The 21046-nt window shown below is 42.4% G+C and overlaps 2 protein-coding genes across 2 annotated transcripts in view; both read left to right on the forward strand.

Moving 5' to 3' along the window:
• Positions 1 to 4515, forward strand: part of LOC308081030 (NACHT, LRR and PYD domains-containing protein 3-like) — a 37664-nt gene extending 33149 nt beyond the window's left edge. Inside the window, exon 13 of the mRNA XM_080457437.1 lies at positions 184 to 4515. Within this exon, the coding sequence (XP_080313563.1) occupies positions 184 to 710 (527 nt within the window). The 3' untranslated portion in view covers positions 711 to 4515. The remainder of the gene's footprint in view (positions 1 to 183) is intronic.
• Positions 4516 to 13218: 8703 nt separating this feature from the next.
• LOC308081029 (NACHT, LRR and PYD domains-containing protein 3-like) overlaps positions 13219 to 21046 on the forward strand; it is a 41274-nt gene continuing 33446 nt past the window's right edge. The window contains exons 1-5 of the mRNA XM_080457436.1: positions 13219 to 13387; positions 14818 to 14895; positions 18314 to 18427; positions 19012 to 19125; positions 20169 to 20282. Of these exons, the coding sequence (XP_080313562.1) occupies positions 14828 to 14895; positions 18314 to 18427; positions 19012 to 19125; positions 20169 to 20282 (410 nt within the window). The 5' untranslated portion in view covers positions 13219 to 13387; positions 14818 to 14827. The remainder of the gene's footprint in view (positions 13388 to 14817; positions 14896 to 18313; positions 18428 to 19011; positions 19126 to 20168; positions 20283 to 21046) is intronic.

Raw genomic sequence — 21046 nt, forward strand, 5'->3', positions numbered from 1 at the left:
CATTAAGGAGTTAGGACCATACATGCATACAAACAAATATTAAGACTTGGTTCTCAGTGAGTCTGCCAGAGAGCAGGCTTTTTAGTTTGTAAATACTGTAACAGGGAACAGATTATGTGAGATCTCTCTCCAATTCAGTTAGCTCTAACTCCAGATGAGCTGAACAATATTTTGTATTTTCAGATGCCTGTGATCTTACCCTGGAACGACACACGGCACATAGAAACCTCCTTCTGTTTGAGGACAACAGAAAGGTGACATGGGTTAAAGAGGAGCAGCCGTACCCTGATCTCCCACAAAGATTCCAGTCTTTCTACCAGGTGCTGTCCAGAGAGGAGCTGAAGGATCGCTGCTACTGGGAGGTAGAGGTCTCCAAACCATGTAACGTCGGCGTAACGTACGCAGCAATTACAAGGAAAGGAAATGCCAGCCGTCTGGGCTCCAACGAGAAGTCCTGGAGTGTGATGTGCTCTGACGAGGGTTGCTTCGCTTCACATGATGGCAAGAAAGTCGACATATCCTGTAAGTATTCCCGGTCTTGTCGTCTTGGAGTGTATCTGGACTGGTCAGCTGGCACTCTGGCCTTCTACAGAGTGTCCTTTGGCAAGACCACACTCCTGCACCGCTTCAAGAATGAATTCACAAAGTCACTCCATGTTGGGGTCGAGGTTTCCCCCCGGTCCTCTGTGACCCTGTGTAAGCTAATCTAAGGCTTGGTTCATGGTTTATGGGTGATGGTTCATGGCAACAAACCCAGTTCACTTCAAAGGAAATGCTCGCTCAACTCGAGGACAGTCTGAAGAAGTTATTGAACATTCTGTGTGCAGAATCTGAAAAAAGTCTAGAAGTCTTAGGATTCTTTTTTAATAATGTTTCCGCAGCAGCAGTCTACCAAACAGATGTGTTTCGGCGTACAGGCCTTCGTCAGTCTATAACACTGGCGAAGGCCTGTGCCCCAAAACGTGTATGTTTTGTAGACTGCTGCTGTGGAAACATTATTAAAACAAACCCAGTTCCCCATGTTATCTGTGTCTGATGTTAACACACTTCAAAGTAAAGTAGTGTAGGTCACATGCTTTGCAGTGGTGTAAAGTTACTATGTACATTTACTCAAGTACTGTAAGTACAAGTTTGAGGTATTTTTACTTTACTGGAGTATTTCCGATTTTCAATACTTTTACTTCTAAAAGTGATCTACAAGATCACAAAAAAGTGATCTACAAGATCACAACGCGTCGCATCGCAACGTGTTGTGATCTTGTAGATCGGCTATTTTCAAACATTTTAGTACTTTTACATTTTGGTTCTTTAAGTTTATTTTGATGCCAATACTTTTGTACTTTTACTCAAGTAACATTTTGAACACAGGCCTTTTAGTTGTGACAGAGTATTTTTATATTGTGGTATTGCTACTTTTGCTTTGTAAAATATCTGAGTACTTCTTCCACCACTGGAGCTTTGCAACATGTTATGATGTACTGAGACTCTTCACAATGGAATTCATGTGATCAAGGTGAGACTCATTGGGAAACGAGAGTTCTCCAGGCTCAGTGCAAGACTATGAATACACCTTGAAGAGAAAAGACATGTTCTGGATTCCGATTTTATGTAACTGCTTCATTTTCGATACTGCGGTCCCTCCGTGGCTCATTTCCGTGGCTCATTTCCACCTTTGTTTCAATGCCTGTATCAACAGACAAGCAAAAGAAAACTAAAAATTGTGCTCTGTCTCATCAAAGGAGAATACTCCCCCGGAACATGGCTGGTGCACTGTGTGATCGCAAGCCTTCTTCCATTTAATAACATAAATGCAGGAGTATCATATTCTGATAAAATTGTTGCTTTCTTTGTACAAGTCAGAAACCATCTTTATCATGTGGAGTAAACAAGACATCTCGTCTGTGATTAATCGTAAATTGGATTAATTGAATTAAGAATGAATTGGCTCATGTAACCGCAGTTGACAAGGTACACATTGGATTCAGAAAGAGCTGTGGGTCAGAGTGTGTGACTGTGTGCACCGTTATATTTTGTCCCAGTCTTAAAGGAAAACGATTCAGAGTGGCAAATGATTTAGAGTGGTAGAAAATACAATCTTCTGTGTATTTCCCCACAAAATGTTTATGTTGTGAATCAATGATGTCACTTAACGTCATCTGGCGTACATCCCATATGCTCGATGACACCTCCCGAAGGATTGACACCGTGGCGTGGTCGGGAGGCTTGTGTGCCTTGATGACCCAAATATCTATATCAATGGAAGCATAATCTCCTGGTAGGTTCACCAATGTCAAGCAGTTCAAAGGGTAGAGGCCTGACAAAGTGTGATCCATTAGTCCCCCAAGGCTAACAATCCAGTCATGTAGAAGGAAAAAAAGCTCTTATGCCATATTTGCCAATGGGAATAAAGGGCAGTAAGTAAATATTGAAGGCAAACTCTGTAGAAATATATTAACTGTACAGACCTGCTGTTACGCGGTCCAGCACGAACACTGTCTGTTGTTGACAGCAGAAACTTGCAAGACTTCCAATACTGCTACTACTGTTGGCTGAGTTGATGCTTCCGGTGTGTTCCAGGTGTAAGGGTGTATAGCTATTAAGTATAAACCGCAACCCTCTTCTTCTCTGTAGTGTAGGACTACACTGTTATTATTCATTTTAATTTATGACCAATTTGATTTCCATATGAATCAATGTTGTTACTGTTTTGTTTTGTTTTGTTTTGTTTTACTTGTATTTTATTGTTAGTAATTTGCTCAGGTGGAGGTAAATGCAATTTACAGCAAAACGTTTGTCTTTGTTTCACGATTAATTCATACAAAAAATGAAAATTTATGTTTTTGGTATAAACATTAAGATGTATGTATTCTTGGGTTCAGGTAACTTGTGATAAGTATTTAGCATTATTTAGCTTTTTATTTTACTGTCATTTTATGGTCTAAATTAATATACATTAATCAAATAATGGTAAACATAAGCTACAGATTAATTGATTATGACCATAATTATTAGTTGCAGCCCCAATGACAACACCTGGCATTAAACAATTTTATTCTTATTTTTAATTCATTAAGCATTAAGTCACCATGCACTTTGTAATGTTTGTGTGAATATGTGTTGTGTCATGATGGCTGTTTGTGTTGTGTAGCACAAACAATAGACAAATGAGCTTTTACAGAGGGACAGATACCAACAGGAAGCAAGAAGTATTACAGTCCACAGTAAACACAATCCTAATATTTACTTCTTTTATAAAGCCAATTTATATTTAAATCAAATAATATTCATTGATATAATCCATTTCCGGTCATCCGATATGGTTTTGTCTCTAGGCCAATTACGATATTTTGGAGAACAGGAAGGCTGATATCAACCATTTCTTTTTTCTCTCTCAAAGATTCCAATATCCACAATTAATGTAATGGCCTCTGTACCCTAATGTCATCAGATTCTACTGTCTGTACCTGTGTCATTCAGTCTAGACAGACATGTTTATTGTTTAACCTATCGTACTTTTCAAGCTTTAAGCATTCTTAAGAGTCATGATTGACATCTTTATAAATTCAAAATGCTGTACATGTGAAAAGAATGAATTGGATAAGTAATATCTTTTATCAACAATGTACATAATTACCTATTTTGAAACAAACATTTACTGTACAGTATATGCCTGATATACTGTATACCACTGTTTCCCAAACAGTGGGTCGGGACCCATGTTTTGGTCGCGGACCAATTTTTATGGGTCACGAGTAAATATCGCCTTTTTTGTTTGCTACATCTAATAATTTCCATACATTAAAAAAACTTTTAAGAAGTAGTGAAAATAGCAGATCTAGAAGCTCGCAACGCGACACGAAGCAACACGTTTTGAGCTTTAGTTTGGGTACCGGGCAAAAGTCTAATTTCTCTTTTGGGTCTTGAGCTAAAATGTTTAGGAACCACTGCTGTATTTAATGACCCAATATATTGGTCAATCCAATATACTGAACTACCTATACTCAAATGACTATAATGGAATCAGTGGAAAATCTATGAAATCTCTTTGATGATGCCAAATCTCTTTGCCAAATGTCTTTGATGTGTGTATAGAAAGGTTTTGTGTAGCCTATTGTGTGTTGTTTGTTTGAAAGTTTCAAGTTTCAAGGTGTTCTTAATTAACCGCTCAACAACCCCATACATTGTTGAGCAGAGTCCCTCTGGGCTCTATACTAGTGTTGTTTTTGCTTTATATTCAATATCGTTGCTGAAAATAGCCGATCGACAAGCTCATGATGAGTTGTGCGCTTATCGATCTGCAATTTTCTGCAGCGGTTTTCCCAGAATAACTGGTGGTTTAAGTGGTTAATAAGTAAAACAAAGTTATTAAACAAGGTGAAAGATGGTGATCAGTTTCTGAAATCATACCATAATATGGGTTCTGTATTGTTTATGTTTATTAGAAGAAATGTGTGCATTATCTACTTGTTTAACCTGCATTGATGAAAATCAAATAAAAATAAAAAAATGTAACAATGTAGTTTTTTCCCCCCTACTTGTAATACTGGAAAACTGCGGAAGCAAAACACACACACACACACATATATCTAGGTCCAGTAAATTCAGACACCTTAATGGATTTAAACCCTGGTGGTTAACATCTGACATGACAGCTGTCAGTCAAGATGACCAGCCCACTAACTGCAGATGACGACATCATCAAATATTTACACCTGACACAATGGGAGACATTGCAGGCCATGATAGTAATTTATGTGTTGTATTGAAGGATTGATGCAAGCTCTGTAGCCAACAATATGAGGTGTCCTTTTAGGGTTTTTACTTGATATAAGCACAAGCACAATTTACAGGGTGGTGTGTGTGTGTGTGTGTGTGTGTGTGTGTGTGTGTGTGTGTGTGTGTGTGTGTGTGTGTGTGTGTGTGTGTGTGTGTGTGTGTGTGTGTGTGTGTGTGTGTGTGTGTGTGTGTGTGTGTGTGTGTGTGTGTGTGTGTGTGTGTGTGTGTGTGTGTGTGTGTGTGCGCGCGCGTGTGCGCGCGTGTGCGCGCGTGCGCGCGTGTGCGTGTGTGGTTCTACATGAAGTAACATCAAATAAATAAACAATTAACGTCAATACAGTATTTAGCTATTTAGTGTTTAGACTTAAAGGCTCTATAGTCAACATTTTCATAAATAACAAATTGTCATATATAATGCTGCATAGGTCAACTGTAGTGAAATATAATTCAAATAAAATAATTAATAAACATCATAAAACATAAATATTTAGGCTACTCGCTTGTGGTCACAGACGCAAACTGTGCGTCTGTTAATCAATTAAAAATGCTCGTTGGTGGGTGACTCATGGGGATTGGTCACTGCTCAATTACTACTTGTGTTAGGGTGTGTTGTATATAGGACCCAAAAGTAGAACAGCCGAACCAGGTTTACAAGCAAAACGTCTTTATTAACGTTGAATTCAAAAATCCAAAATAATAACTTAGGTAAGGCGGCTGATTGAAAGGCAGGCAGGCTGGCAGGCAGGCGGTAGGCGTGGAGGTACAGGATCTGAGACAGGGAGACAAGGAGTTAGAGATTTGCCGAAAACAGGAAAAAACTGAGGAGCTGAGGCACAGGTCTTTACCGGTCGACAACTGAATAATCTGGCAAGGGCTGGAGTCCAGAGCCAGGGCTTTTATCTGCTGGGCTTGATGAGCAGATCACTCTCAGGTGAGCAGGCAGCTCCACAGCCCGATGATGGAATTGGAAGGTAACGCCCAGGCAGGCCATCCCCACGCCCACACAGCACACACCAGACACATAGGAAAAAAGGAGAAAACAGCCAGCCCATAACAGTACCCCCCCCTCAATGGGAGCCTCCAGGCGACCCACCAGGCTTGTCAGGATGGGCTAAACGGAAGTCCCTGACAAGCTGAGGGTCCAGGATGAAGGATCGAGGAACCCAGGACCTCTCTTCTGGACCGTATCCTTCCCAATCCACAAGATACTGATAACCCCGGCCACGGGGACGAATATCCAACAGCCGTTGGACCGTATAGGCAGGGTGGTCATCAATGATCCGGGTGGGTGGAGGGGGCTTGGATGGAGGGCAGAGAGGACTGGAGGATACTGGTTTAAGTCGAGACACATGAAAGGTAGGATGAACCCTCATAGTGCTAGGTAACTTCAATCTGACAGCAGATGGATTGATGACACGTTCCACCACAAATGGCCCAATATAGCGTGGAGCCAATTTCTTAGATTCAACTCTGAGTGGAATATCTTTGGATGAAAGCCAAACACTCTGACCTGGTTTGTATTCGGGAGCCTGTACCCGATGGCGGTCAGCGACACGGCGGTTGTTTTCAGCAGAGCGTAGCAGAGCAGCACGTGCCTCTTTCCAAACCTTACGACATCTGCGGAGGTGCAACTGGACTGAAGGGACAGCCAATTCACTTTCCTGGGAGGGAAATAACGGTGGCTGATAGCCTAAAGAGGCCTCAAACGGAGACAGTCCTGTGGCAGCACTGGTTAAAGAATTATGAGAATACTCCACCCAAACCAGATGTGAACTCCACGATGCAGGGTTGGTAGCAGTAACACACCGTAGGGCAGCCTCCAAATCTTGGTTAGCCCTCTCTGTCTGGCCGTTCGACTGAGGATGGAAACCAGAAGATAAACTCACAGTTGCACCCAATGCTTTACAGAACGATCTCCAAACCTGAGATATAAATTGGGGGCCACGGTCTGAAACAATGTCCAATGGAATACCATGAAGGCGGAAAACGTGGTGCACTAACAGATCAGCAGTTTCATAGGCTGTAGGGAGATTTGGAAGGGCCACAAAATGAACTGCCTTTGAAAAACGGTCAACAATGGTGAGTATGACAGTGTTACCTTGGGATGTGGGCAACCCAGTGACAAAGTCGAGGGCTATATGGGACCACGGACGACTTGGAACGGGTAAAGGATGCAACAGACCAGCAGGTGGACGATGTGAAGATTTTCCTCGGGCACAGACGGAGCAGGCGGAGACGAATGCCCGGGCATCTGCCTCCATGGCAGGCCACCAAAAGTGACGTCTGAGGAGAGACACGGTGCGGTTCCTCCCCGGATGACAGGCAAGGTTGGAGTTGTGTGTCCATTGAAGAACCTGAGAACGAGCTGAATCAGGAACAAACAGGCAGTTAGGTGGACCATTCCCTGGGTCTGGCTGTGTTAGCTGAGCCTCCCTTATTGCCGACTCAATCTCCCAGGAAACAGCTGCCACCACACAGGAGGGGGAGACGATGGTGTCCGGACTGGTAGACTGCTCATCAGGAGTATGCTGGCGGGACAGAGCATCAGGCTTGACATTCTTAGACCCAGGACGATAGGTAATGGTAAAGTTAAACCTCCCAAAAAATAAGGCCCAACGAGCCTGGCGAGAATTTAGACGTTTGGCTGATTGAATATAGGCTAAGTTCTTATGGTCAGTCCACACAATAAATGGGTGCTCAGATCCTTCTAACCAATGTCTCCACTCTTCCAATGCCAGTTTTACTGCTAATAGCTCCTTGTTACCAACATCATAGTTCCGCTCGGCGGAGTCAAGACTTTGAGAAAAAAAAGCACAAGGGTGCACCTTTTGATCCTGGCTAGTCCGCTGAGAGAGTACTGCCCCAACCCCTGTATCAGATGCATCAACCTCCACAATAAACTGCAGAGAAGGGTCTGGATGAACTAAAATAGGAGCAGAGGTGAACAGATGTTTGAGCTTACAGAACGCCTGTTCTGCTTCTGAGGACCAGCTAAATGGGACAAGTGTGGAGGTAAGCTTATTAAGAGGTGCCACAACTTTGCTATAGTTCTTCACAAAGCGGCGATAAAAATTAGCAAACCCCAAAAATCTTTGAAGAAGTTTACGGTTAGTAGGTGTAGGCCACTCTGCTACCGCTCTGACCTTCCCTGGATCTGCTCTCATCTGTCCTTTCTCCACAATGAAGCCCAAAAAACTGACCGTACTGACGTGGAACTCACACTTCTCGGCTTTCGCGTAGAGTTTATTCTCCAACAGCCTCTGGAGAACCTGGCGGACATGAGAAACGTGATCAGACATGTTCTTGGAAAAAATTAATATATCATCAAGATATACGAAAACGAAACGATTCAGAAAGTCCCTTAACACATCGTTCACCAAGGCTTGAAAAACCCCAGGAGCATTGGTGAGTCCAAAAGGCATTACCAGATATTCGAAATGTCCCAATGCAGTGTTAAAGGCAGTCTTCCACTCATCTCCTTTCTTAATCCTGACCAGATGATAGGCGTTCCTGAGATCCAACTTAGTGAACACCGTTGCTCCATGGAGAAAATCAAAAGCAGAGTTCATTAATGGCAGAGGATACTTGTTTTGAACAGTTATGTGATTAAGCCCTCTATAGTCAATACAAGGGCGCAAGGTAGCATCCTTCTTGGCCACAAAAAAAAACCCTGCACCCACAGGAGAGGAAGATGGTCGAATAATTCCTGCAGTTAAAGAGTCCTTAATGTATCTTTCCATGGCCTCCCGCTCAGGACGTGACAGATTGTAAAGTCTACTAGACGGAAAAGGGGCACCAGAGAGTAGATCAATTGCACAATCATAGGGGCGATGTGGCGGTAGAGAGAGAGCCAGATCCTTTCGAAAAACACGTCCCAGGTCATGATAATTAGCAGGAATAGAGGACAAATCCACAGGTTCAGGATCAGGGAAAACAGTGACCTCTGCAGGGGGCAGAGCAGATTGCAGGCAGGACGAATGACAAAATTTACTCCAGCTAATAATTGTTCCAGCAGACCAGTCAATGTGAGGGTTATGTTGCTTTAACCAAGGAGAACCCAGCACAAGGGGTGTTTGAGGAGAAACAATTAACTTGAACTGAATCAACTCCCTATGATTACCAGATAGGATCAGAGACACAGGTGCAGTTTGATGAGTAACACGGGCCAATAATCTCCCATCCAATGCATTTACAGTGAGTGGCCTTTCCAGGTGAACTAAAGGAATCTTAGCCTGGCGGGCAAAATTACTGTCCAAAAAACTGTCATCAGCGCCCGAATCAACTAGAGCCGAAAGCGGCAAAGACACCTGATTGACACATAAAGTGGCTTGGATCTGCATTCTGGTCTTGGATAGGGTTGAAAAATCTGCATGGCTCACCAGTACCCCCACCTCTACAGATGAGCCGGGTCTTTTGGTCGAATGGGGCAGGTAGCCCGCAGGTGACCCATTTGAGCACAGTACAGGCACTCACCCGCCCTCAGCCGACGAGTGCGCTCAGCGAGGGACAAATGGGCCCGACCCAGCTCCATGGGCTCCTCCTCAGTGACACCTGATTGAGGCGAGGGATGAGGTCTCACAGCTGGTGGTGTAGAGCGAGAGGGAGGCAGAGGATGGGGACGGCTCACTTTCTCTCTGCGTCGTTCACGCAGCCTGTTATCCAACTTAATGGCAAGGGCGACAAGAGATTCAAAATCAGTGGAATCATCACAGGAGGCTAGTTCATCCTTCATTTGTTCACTGAGCGCATTAATAAACACCCCATGTAGAGACTGGTCACACCACCCAGCATCTGCAGCCAAGATTCGGAAATCCACAGAGAAGTCTGCCACACTCTTGGAACCCTGACGAATATTTAGCAGACCTTTAGCAGCATCCCCACTGTGATCTGGGTGGTCAAAAACGCCCTTTACTTTTGACACAAAATCATTGAAGGTGAGCAAGGTCATAGGTCGACTTGAATTAGCTGCCTCTGCCCAAGCCAAGGCCCTTCCTCTCAGTAACCCCATCACATAATGTACCTTAGATTGATCTGTAGGAAAGGTAAGTGGTCTCTGCAAAAACACCATGGAGCATTGGAGGAAAAACCCCCGACACTTATCCAGATCCCCGGAAAACGGCTCTGGGTCCGGAGCATATGAATCTCTGTCAGCGGGTGGAGCCGCAGGTGGTGGAGGTTGCTGTGGGCCGGCAGGAGCGAGAAGTGCTGCTGCATTGAGTTGAGTGGTTAACAGGTTCATTGCAGTGGCTAATTGGGCAATCTGATTTACCTGCACTTGACTACTGTTAGAGAGTTCTTGCAAGGCTAGATTGTGTCGTCCCAATAGTACTCCTTGGTTCTCAAGAACCTTACGTAAATCTGGTTCTGGCTGTTCTTGGTCCATATTGTTTTGGCCAGATTATTCTGTTAGGGTGTGTTGTATATAGGACCCAAAAGTAGAACAGCCGAACCAGGTTTACAAGCAAAACGTCTTTATTAACGTTGAATTCAAAAATCCAAAATAATAACTTAGGTAAGGCGGCTGATTGAAAGGCAGGCAGGCTGGCAGGCAGGCGGTAGGCGTGGAGGTACAGGATCTGAGACAGGGAGACAAGGAGTTAGAGATTTGCCGAAAACAGGAAAAAACTGAGGAGCTGAGGCACAGGTCTTTACCGGTCGACAACTGAATAATCTGGCAAGGGCTGGAGTCCAGAGCCAGGGCTTTTATCTGCTGGGCTTGATGAGCAGATCACTCTCAGGTGAGCAGGCAGCTCCACAGCCCGATGATGGAATTGGAAGGTAACGCCCAGGCAGGCCATCCCCACGCCCACACAGCACACACCAGACACATAGGAAAAAAGGAAAAAAGGAGAAAACAGCCAGCCCATAACAACTTGAGCCTTTTGCACATGTATGATTTTGTTATTACAATATTTTATAAATCCATTTTGTACTCAATCATTGTTATTATTAGTAGTAATATAAGTAGTAGTAGTAGTAGTAGTAGTAGGCCTACAGTTTTACAAGTGATAGCTTTAGGTTACTAGTAGAAGTTATAATAGCAGTAGTATAGCCATGGAGGCCTGTGGATGTGGTGCTGCGTCCGCTGGTGCAGAGCGACACTGTGTGGATCTCTGGAGGCCTATCGCTGGTTCTCTCTTAAAATCCAGCTGGGAGTGGGACACATAGCATTTGGTCAGATGAGGGACAGCAATCTTGCACAGAGCAATAGACAAAACACTTAATGACACCAGACTGAGACACGCTCCCTCTCTAAGTAGTCATGGATTTGATGCAGAAATCTGAAACAGTTTAACAACACAAATCTTGTATGGGGTCCCCTGGCACAAAATATTTTCAGATGTGAGTCTGCGGCCAAAAACATATTAATTTGGGGATCCTTGACATGAAAATGTTTTGAGAACCACTGATGCCTGCTTGTGTGTGTGTGTGTGTGTGTGTGTGTGTGTGTGTGTGTGTGTGTGTGTGTGTGTGTGTGTGTGTGTGTGTGTGTGTGTGTGTGTGTGTGTGTGTGTGTGTTTTTTCTCTAAGGGCAGTGTATTTACAGTATATGTGGCATAATCTGATATTATGCACTTACAGTATGTTATGACTGATGTTGCAATCTTCTGTCACCGTTTGATGTCTGTGGGGTAACTGAACTCAGACAGAGGTCAAAGGTATTTCTGGTGTCACATGGTCTTTTTATTATTTGGCCATTTTTTGCACGCACACCCTTTTCCTTTCTGTTCCCTTTTATGACAGTTCACATGCATCGAGATTTAGATGTATTTATTGATTTACTTACTCACTTATTTGTGTATTTGTTTGTTTGTTCATTAGTTGTGCATTCGTTCATTCATTCATTGATGCATTCATTCTTCAGTGTGTTTAATTCATTTTTTCATGCCTTATTGTTGTGTTTGGAAATGTGGACATACTGCCATAGCACAGGACATATGTTTGTGCTACATATTTAAAAGACGATATTTGTGTGTGTACAATCTGGGAACCCATCGCCAAATGATGTCTGCTGTTTTTTACTCTCAAACGCAGAGCAGAATCTGTTCTTGAGAGATTAGTGTGTGTATCACATTTTCTTTACATTTTATGCAAAGATTATTTCTTTGTATGCATTGAAATTAATTTTTGTGGAGTTATTTACATAATACCGAAATGTATTTGTGTGAATCCTTCAGTGTGAATTCGTTCACCTCGAGAGACTGATCTGACTCCATAATTCTGAGAAACCACGCCTCACAAGCCATACCCGGTGCACTAACATATATGGCCCCGGGGAGCGTGTTTTGGGGCAAGCGTCCTTGTATTCACCCATAGACGGCCGGGTACACCAAACAGTGTCTACCATAGATATAGAAACCTAGATACCTCATTGGCCTCTGCAGTTCATTGGAGCGATTGGTATCTCAATCATAGAGGTATAATATAACTAGAGGGCGGATTGCCCCACCCCCAGCTATCATTTCAATGAATGTGCTCAGTGGCGTTTTGAAGCACCCGGAAACCTGCCGGAAGTAGAATTATTGGTTTGATTTTGTATCCCCATAGAGTTATGAGCATGCGCACTAGTGTCCTTTTTGCGTTCTACGGCAGCCCGTGTGTCAAGGATTGAACGCGAGATATGTATTAAATACACTCGAGATGCATATTTATATGTAAATGCATATGTATGTATGTATAATATGTTTACATATTTATATGTATAAATATAAATATCTCTCAGCATGATTTGCGCGTGCATGTATTTCTCCCCGCCTGCAGTTCCAGCTTTGGCCACTGGGGTGGCAGCTTCAATGTTTCTCAGCAACTCTGGGGGCTTGCCTAATTCACCCCTTCTTCCGGGTTGGAAATTTGGTGGGCGCGGCCTATTATGGCCCCAAACGCGTCACTTCTGTGACGCGTTTTGCGTCACAGAAGCGCGCAGCCCCGTGCGCATGCTCGTGAGTCGAGCCCATTGGTCGAAACCGTTTTCGCTCGTTCATGTTGCGGTACTAAGCTGCAGTACCATGAATGGCCAGCATGTCCATTTGGCTTCAATGAAACCACTGGGTTCTGGGGGCTTGATCTCAATACAAGGCTCTTCCGCAGGGCTGTTTGACTACTGACCAATCACATCGCGTTGACTACTGGCCAATCACAGCGCGTCTAACTGACTAGTTGCTGCGCGGCTGCCTCTTAAGAAAAGACCCGCCCTACCTACCTCTGATTGGCCTACCGAACGCCCCCTGCTGAAGCGGAAGGAAGTGATAGGCTAGCCCTGCGGAACAAGGAAGCGCGCCCGAGATACGAACGCTGCAGAGCCAAAGGAGGCGTCTACCTTTATATGTCGTGCTCAGCCTCAGATCCGGTCTAGACCCCGCCTACTGTATCAGGTAATTTTACCGCACACATATATGCACGGCAAATCGTTTCCGTGTCCGCTCTAGAGACCGGCTTGACAAACTAAATTAAATTGAAACAAAAAACAACCCATTTGAGTCCTGACTCCTGAGTCCTGACTCCTGACCCTTATTTTTGTTAATTTTAACTGTTCAACTATTTGTTTTCTCAACGTTAGGGAAGGAACAGATCATCCATAATGTAGTCTCAATCCAGGATACAGTACAGTGCGGTAAGTATTGGTTAAAGTCCATGATGTTTTGTTTTGTTTTGTTAAAGTCAATCTTATTTTACAGTTTAACCCTGGCACATTAAGGCATTGACGCCATGTTTTACAATGAACTACGCAGTTACACTCATATTTTGCATTTTGTACACGGGCTTTGGAGCTGACATTCCAGGGCAATCTGGGGGGGTTGTAGCTAAAACTTTCGTAGAGATTAAAAAAAAATAGATTAAATACATCTACGAGAGTCTTGATCTAAGGCTATGACTGCGTAGTTCAACGCGCGCGCGCGCGTGTGTGTGTGTGACTGTGTGTACCAGGAAGAGTGGGCAGTGGGCCCCTAAACACTGTAGGCACCTCCACGTTAAATTGGCTATTTCTTCCAAGATCTAACAAAAACTAAAGATACATTTATACTTTGGAAAGCAGACCTAAGCTCATTCCAAACGTAGGTGGAAAGACTGGTGACACGAGGTTATTCCAAACTAAGTAATAGGAGTGAAGAGTTAAAGAGCCTGGTTTAAAGACCAAATCTAGTCCAGCATTAATTAATGAAAAATAATTTCTGGTTTCACTCATGTATTTGTATGTTCCTATTGTCATCCATAATGTAGTCTCAATCCAGGATACAGTACGGTAAGTATTGGTTAAAGTCCATGATGTTTTGTTTTGTTTTGTTAAAGTCAATCTTATTTTACAGTTTAACCCTGGCACATTAAGGCATTGACGCCATGTTTTACTATGAACTACTACGCAGTTACACTCATATTTTGCATTTTGTACACGGGCTTTGGAGCTGACATTCCAGGGCAATCTGGGGGGGTTGTAGATAAGACTTTCGTAGAGATAAAAAAAAATGTCAAAATAGATTAAATACATCTACAAGAGTCTTGATCTAAGGCTATGACTGCGTAGTTCAACGCGCGCGCGCGCGCGTGTGTGTCACAGGAAGAGTGGGCAGTGGGCCCGTAAACACTGTAGGCACCTCAACGTTAAATTGGCTATTTCTTCCAAGATCTAACAAAAACTAAAGATACATTTATACTTTGGAAAGCAGACCTAAGCTCATTCCAAACGTAGGTGGAAAGACTGGTGACACGAGGTTATTCCAAACTAAGTAATAGGAGTGAAGAGTTAAAGAGCCTGGTTTAAAGACCAAATCTAGTCCAGCATTAATTAATCAAAAATAATTTCTGGTTTCACTCATGTATTTGTATGTTCCTACTGTAATCTTGTACCATGACTATCCTACATTAGTTATTAAATCCATATCTGATGGAGGTTATTAAGCCTCGTTAAGTTGAGGTGGGGGTCATTCATGCTATCATTCCTGTCTGGTTTCAGTTTCTACCCAAATAATTAGTAATTAATTGATTAATAATGAGACTGGTGTTCTATTCTATTCATATACAATGATCTGTCTGTTTCCTCTGCAGAACTCTAGACATGGGCAAGATAGTTCCTGTCACGTTGTCTCCTGATGCAATCATGCCCTCTGGTGGACAGCCAATGAGGTAATTTTGTCTCCCCTCTTTCCTATTCTGTCTCTCCTACACTGTCTCCCTCTCAGCTTATCTACTGTCTGTCTCTCCTACACTGTCTCCCTCTCAGTGGCAGCCTTTGCTATGTTTCACCCGTTTCAATTGAAACGTGCCCCGAACCTCAGGGGGTCCCCCCAAAAAACTTGCATCCCAGTCCAGTGCCCGCCTTCGGCTGCCCGACGTCCAAGAATTTCATGCAAGAATTGAATAAAAGTTATTCAGCCTCTACAACACCACTTGTTGGCAGCTAATAATCACTGGTTTGTTTAGACCTGTCAAGGTGTTGTTGTTTTGTTGCCTGTGAATTGTGACAGACAGTGAGACTACTGATGATAGCAAAATGAAATGCACATGGGCAGGTGTCTCCCTCTCAGCTTTACTACAGTCTGACTATCTCCACTAACATTATTAACAATATAGACTATAGAATATAGCAAGAATTGTGGGCCACCTTGACTGAGACTCATAGAGTATTTCAGTTGAGTTGGATATAATGATTAACTACAGAAGTAGAGGAGGGTTAAACTCATAATGTGTAACTTTTTCAATGAAATAAAAGTTTATTTTTAAAATATTTTTTAATATAATCTTTCACTGGTATATTTGTCACAAATGTTTTTTGACAATTCTCTAAACACTATGAAACACAATTTTTATTCGGGGGTCTGCCTGTGCCCAGTGGTGAGCTGTGGATTTTTTAACTAAGGGGGCTATATTTTATGACGTCACGTGCGCGCGCACGTGCACGCGCGCGCGCAGGCATGTGCACATAGCAACATGCCTGCATATCCAACATAGCAACATTATTTTCCTTTTTTTATATAAAAGCCCTTTACATATATTCACCCACACATAAGTACTTAAAATAATCAATCAACTTGTCTTTACTTGAATAACTTTTTTTTAAAGACTTACATTGCTTTTAAAACAGTGTTTTTTAAAACAAGTAAAAAATAAAAAAAATACCCTTTTGCTACTCACCAAAACAAAGACGGTTTTATGGAGTTGAAAGCCTACTTTACTAAATGGGAACACGTGAGTCCCCACCTCACGTCTAAAATACACTTTTTGGCCAGAAAAGAAAATATTTCACCGGAATTAAAACCTGTTTTTCGTTACTCCACAGTGCCCTCTACAGATCTGGTCAATGGAATTTTCCTATTAGACCAGATTCTTCCTTCCGGTGAAATATTTTCTTTTCTGGCCAAAAAGTGTATTTTAGACGTGAGGTGGGGGCTCACAGTGTTCCCACTTAGTAGAATAGGCTTTCAACTCCATTAAACCGTTTTTGTTTTGGTGAGTACCAAAAGTGTATTTTTTATTTTTACTACAGACGAGAGGCTGCGCTACCGCGGTGCGAGGGGAAGAATCGAAAGTACCATAACGTTAAGGAGAACTCCTTCTAACGCTATGGACCAGAGCTAGACAGGGATACGTTTGTGAGTGTCTGGCAGGCTACTAGCTCTTGTCCTCTGCTAAGCGATTAACCCTTTCACACTCCATGGCTTTAATGTTATGCAAAGCAGCCAGGTTGAGGCCATTGTTAAAGGTGTTAAAGACGGCTCGCCCCCATAGAGGTATAATATAGCTCGCCCCTGACGGTGCGTTGTTGTGTTAATGATTGACGGCTCGCGGGCGGCTGACGGTGAGTGCTCGCGCGTGCATGTGGAGCTCGTGCATGTGGAGCACGCGCGAGCCCCCAGCCTGGGAACTAAGGGGTCGACGACCCCCCGTAGCACCCCCTTCAGCTCAACCCTGCCTGTGCCAAAATTACGTCAATCACTACAATTCTCTAATTAAATGTTCTCACAACATTACAGTTGGCACAGGAAACGTACCGGAAATGTATTTATTTGTGTATTTTATCATTAGTAAATCATAAATGCCATTTCTGACATGTCGTTACGTTCCAGAACATCGTCAGGTGAAAGGACACTATACTAAAATGCATGTTACACAGTATGACTTTAAAGAATGAAGCAGCAATGTCCACACCATGTTTGCTTCCATTGTCATTTTAAATTGTAAGTCAGAGTATCAGACTACGTGAACAATAGCAGGGTATTTAACCAGCACTGGTCGCCGGCTCGATAACGGAGCATTTGTTAGAAGTAAAAACACTTTTACTGCCTCTTTTAATGAGCTGAATCCTGGCTCTGATCGACCTGTTGATGTAAGTAGCCTGATATCAAATAGAGCAGAGAGATGTTTAATCAAAATGAAAGATCAACTGTTACTCTGTGCTTGTTTGTGCATGTGTGCTTGTCAGACACCAGACATCTTTGCAAAAATTGCCATGACCAAATATATCTTTCACGTTAAATGTGGATTGTGTGTAACGCTCGCCTATTGTAACAAGACAGGGACTTTTAAGATGGGGAGCAAGACTACATACCCACTTGGATCTGTGCGGTCTCACTGCGCTCCTCGCATGAATAGACAAGAGCTCGGAGGAAAGACCAGGGTTCATATGTATCACACTTTGTGCAGTCTGCATGAAATAGATGCTTACACATTGTACATTCCTCCTTACAGATGTTTTTCATCAGATGTATGAAAAGACAAATACTCCTGTTTATGATCAGGTGGCGGGTAAATCATTGTTGTTGAATTATGCACTCAATGCACACAATTACTCAATACCCTACACAAGTTCATATAAATGTAGTTTAAATGTTGGAGACAATGGCTGTGACAACAATGGTAAAGAAACATAACTTTACAGAGTGTGAATTCAATTCATTACCTGAGGAGGTAGGAAACCTAAACCAATATTATTTGACAGTGTAGTAGTGACAGGCTTGCTCTCAAAGTGCCGGCCCAAAATACATTTGTATGAATGCATGAAAGCGCTTGTTCATTTGTTATAATAGACAACCAAAGATGGTATGAAGTTTATCTAGGATTATTACACTGCTTGGTTGAATGCTTGATTCTGATTGGTCAATCGCTGAATTCAGTGGTCTGTTATTTCTTAATAATGATCACTGAACTCAATAACAAGCCATGTAAACAAACACACAATGTCATTAACAGCTAAACATTGCTCTCAATAATGTTTTTGAAAACATTTGAAGCGAGAAATGGACAATTCAGTAAACGAATATTGATTCTATTTTATCAACACTTCCTGTTGTTTTCCGAGGCGACCATGTTGCACTGGACGCACCCGGCATAAATTAATGGACTACTTTCATTAGCCCTTCAGGGTGATGAAGACCCCTCCGCTACATGTCAGGTTCTAATCACTCTGGGGTTCATTTCTTAATAATGACCTGCTCTCCATTGATTATCCCTTGTGTAGCTGTGGATTCCACATGGATTGTATGGGTTCATAAACAAATTACCAAATGGCATTCATCCTCTCTTTCTATGGGGTCCTTTCTACCAGGGTTGATCAGCAGAGACCAGAATCTCCTGTGCCCAGCTGTGTCTCCATAAAGAGTGACAGGTCCATGGATCACCCTTTTAACTTAAAAGCTGGACACCACTCTACTGAACAAAGGTTTGAATTGACAGGACAGATGATTGAAACGGTAACGTTGTCCAAGCACCCATTGAACATGACTAAAGTAGAGGTCATCCTGATGGTGATAAACTGGGAACAGTGGTATGAGGTGGTGGGACATAGTAAAACCTCAATTAGTTTAGTTTCTCTTCGCTTTTCTTTTTCTTAAATAGGCTACATAAGCAGTGATGCTCAAAAAGACATGTCACAATATTAGAAAATGATGCGTAGGTAAAGAACATTCCCTCTATCAAATCCTTTAGAATCCTCTAACAGTACACCTTGGAGGACCAAAACACCTTATCTTTCGTAGATAGTAACTATAATGGTTATAACAACAGAAAAAAGTTGTATTCTCTGGTAATTGTATACAACTCGGGCATATGTCTTACATTGGAGTTTTGGCAAGTAGCGCCTCGTTGGTAATGGTTATAAAACAAGTTATACAACTTTTTTTTTTTCATGATTGACAACCAAAGATAGTTAATTATGATCTTCATCTAGTGGTCTGTGGATCCCACATGGATTGTATGATTCATTTAAAAATAAACTAACTAGTGTGCATCCTCTCTTTCTACCAGGGTTGACCAGCAGAGACCAGAGTCTCCTGCACCTAGTTGTGTCTCCATGATGAGTGACAGGTCCATGGATCACCCCTTTAACTTCAAAGCTGGACAGCACTCTACTGAAGAAAGGTTTGAATTGACAGGACAGATGATTGAAACAGTACCATTGGTCAAGCATCCATTGAACTTGACAGTGTAGTAGTGACAGGCCTGCTCTCAAAGTGCTGGCCCAAAATAAATGTGTATGAATGCATGAAAGCGCTTGTTCATTTGTTATAATAGACAACCAAAGATGGTATGAAGTTTATCTAGGATTATTACACTGCTTGGTTGAATGCTTGATTCTGATTGGTCAATCGCTGAATTCAGCGGTCTGTTATTTCTTAATAATGATCGCTGAACTGAATAACAAGCCACTGCCTAATCAAAGGCTCAGAGCACCTGGCTCATATCAATCTGCTATGCTGCTTGATTTCGAGCCGTACTCAACATGGTAGCCATGTAAACAAACACACAATGTCATTAACAGCTAAACATTGCTCTCAAGAATGTTTTTGAAAACATTTGAAGCGAGAAATGGACAATTCAGTAAACGAATATTGATTCTATTTTATCAACACTTCCTGTTGTTTTCCGAGGCGACCGTGTTGCACTGGACGCACCTGGCATAAATTAATGGACTACTTTCATTAACCCTTCAGGGTGATGAAGACCCCTCCGCTACATGTCAGGTTCTAATCACCCTGGGGTTAATTTCTTAATAATGACCTGCTCTCCATTGATTATCCCTTGTGTAGCTGTGGATTCCACATGGATTATATGGGTTCATAAAAAAATCCCCTCTATCAAATCCTTTAGAATCTTCTAACAGTACACCTTGGAGGACCAAAACACCTTATCTTTCGTAGATAGTAATTGTAATGGTTATAACAACAGAAAAAAGTTGTATTCTCTGGTATATACAACTCGGGCACATGTCTTACATTAGAGTTATGGCAAGTAGCGCCTCATTGGTAATGGTTATAAAACAAGTTATATATATTATTTTTTTTCATGATAGACAACCAAAGATAGTTAATTATGATCTTCATCTAGGGGTCTGTGGATCCCACATGGATTGTATGATTCATTTAAAAATAAACTAACTAGTGTGCATCCTCTCTTTCTACCAGGGTTGACCAGCAGAGACCAGAGTCCCCTGCACCTAGTTGTGTCTCCATGATGAGTGACAGGTCCATGGATCACCCTTTTAACTTCAAAGCTGGACAGCACTCTACTGAAGAAAGGTTTGAATTGACAGGACAGATGATTGAAACAGTACCATTGGTCAAGCATCCATTGAACATGACTTTAAAATAGTGACCTCACTAGCTTTACTGTCTCTGTCTCCCCCATCTCCCTCTCAGATCTCCTACTGTCTGACTGTCTCTCCTAAACTTATTTACAATACAGGATTTCCATAGCAAGAGCTGTGAAAGTTCTTTGACTGAAAGATCCCTGCAAAAATATGTCATTAATGTATTTCATATGAGTTGGATATAATGATAAACTACAGACATAGAGGAGGGTTTAAGAATGGACAGTAGTATCCACACCATGTTTTCTTCCATTGTCCTTTTAAATTGAATGTCAGTCTGTATATCTCACTAGTTGAGCAATAGAAGAGTGTTTCCCAAGTACCGGGCGCTAGCAGAACATTTGATAGCAGTAAAAAAAGCTCTTGAGCTGCATCTTGACTCTGACCGTCCTGTTCATATTATGATTCAAGCAAATGAGGTTGTAAGGGAGTTCTGACCTTGATGGGATGGGATTCTGAAGTGATGGAGGGGCACTACATGTCTCCAAGCAACAGAGTCCAGTGTTAACGGGTCGAGTCAATACCTGGGCATTGATAATTATCCACAAAAATGCTAACTTTAACAGGCATATTTAACTGTAGCGCCATCATCAGCAGGACTATATACATAGATATAACATAACAAACATGTGGTGCTTCACCCCCAAATATAGGCCTGCAGACAAAAAAAATGTAATCTTAAATATTTACAGT

This window comes from Gymnoscopelus braueri (genome assembly GCF_963280865.1).
Source record: "Gymnoscopelus braueri genome assembly, contig: SCAFFOLD_164, whole genome shotgun sequence".
Classification (NCBI taxonomy): domain Eukaryota; kingdom Metazoa; phylum Chordata; class Actinopteri; order Myctophiformes; family Myctophidae; genus Gymnoscopelus; species Gymnoscopelus braueri.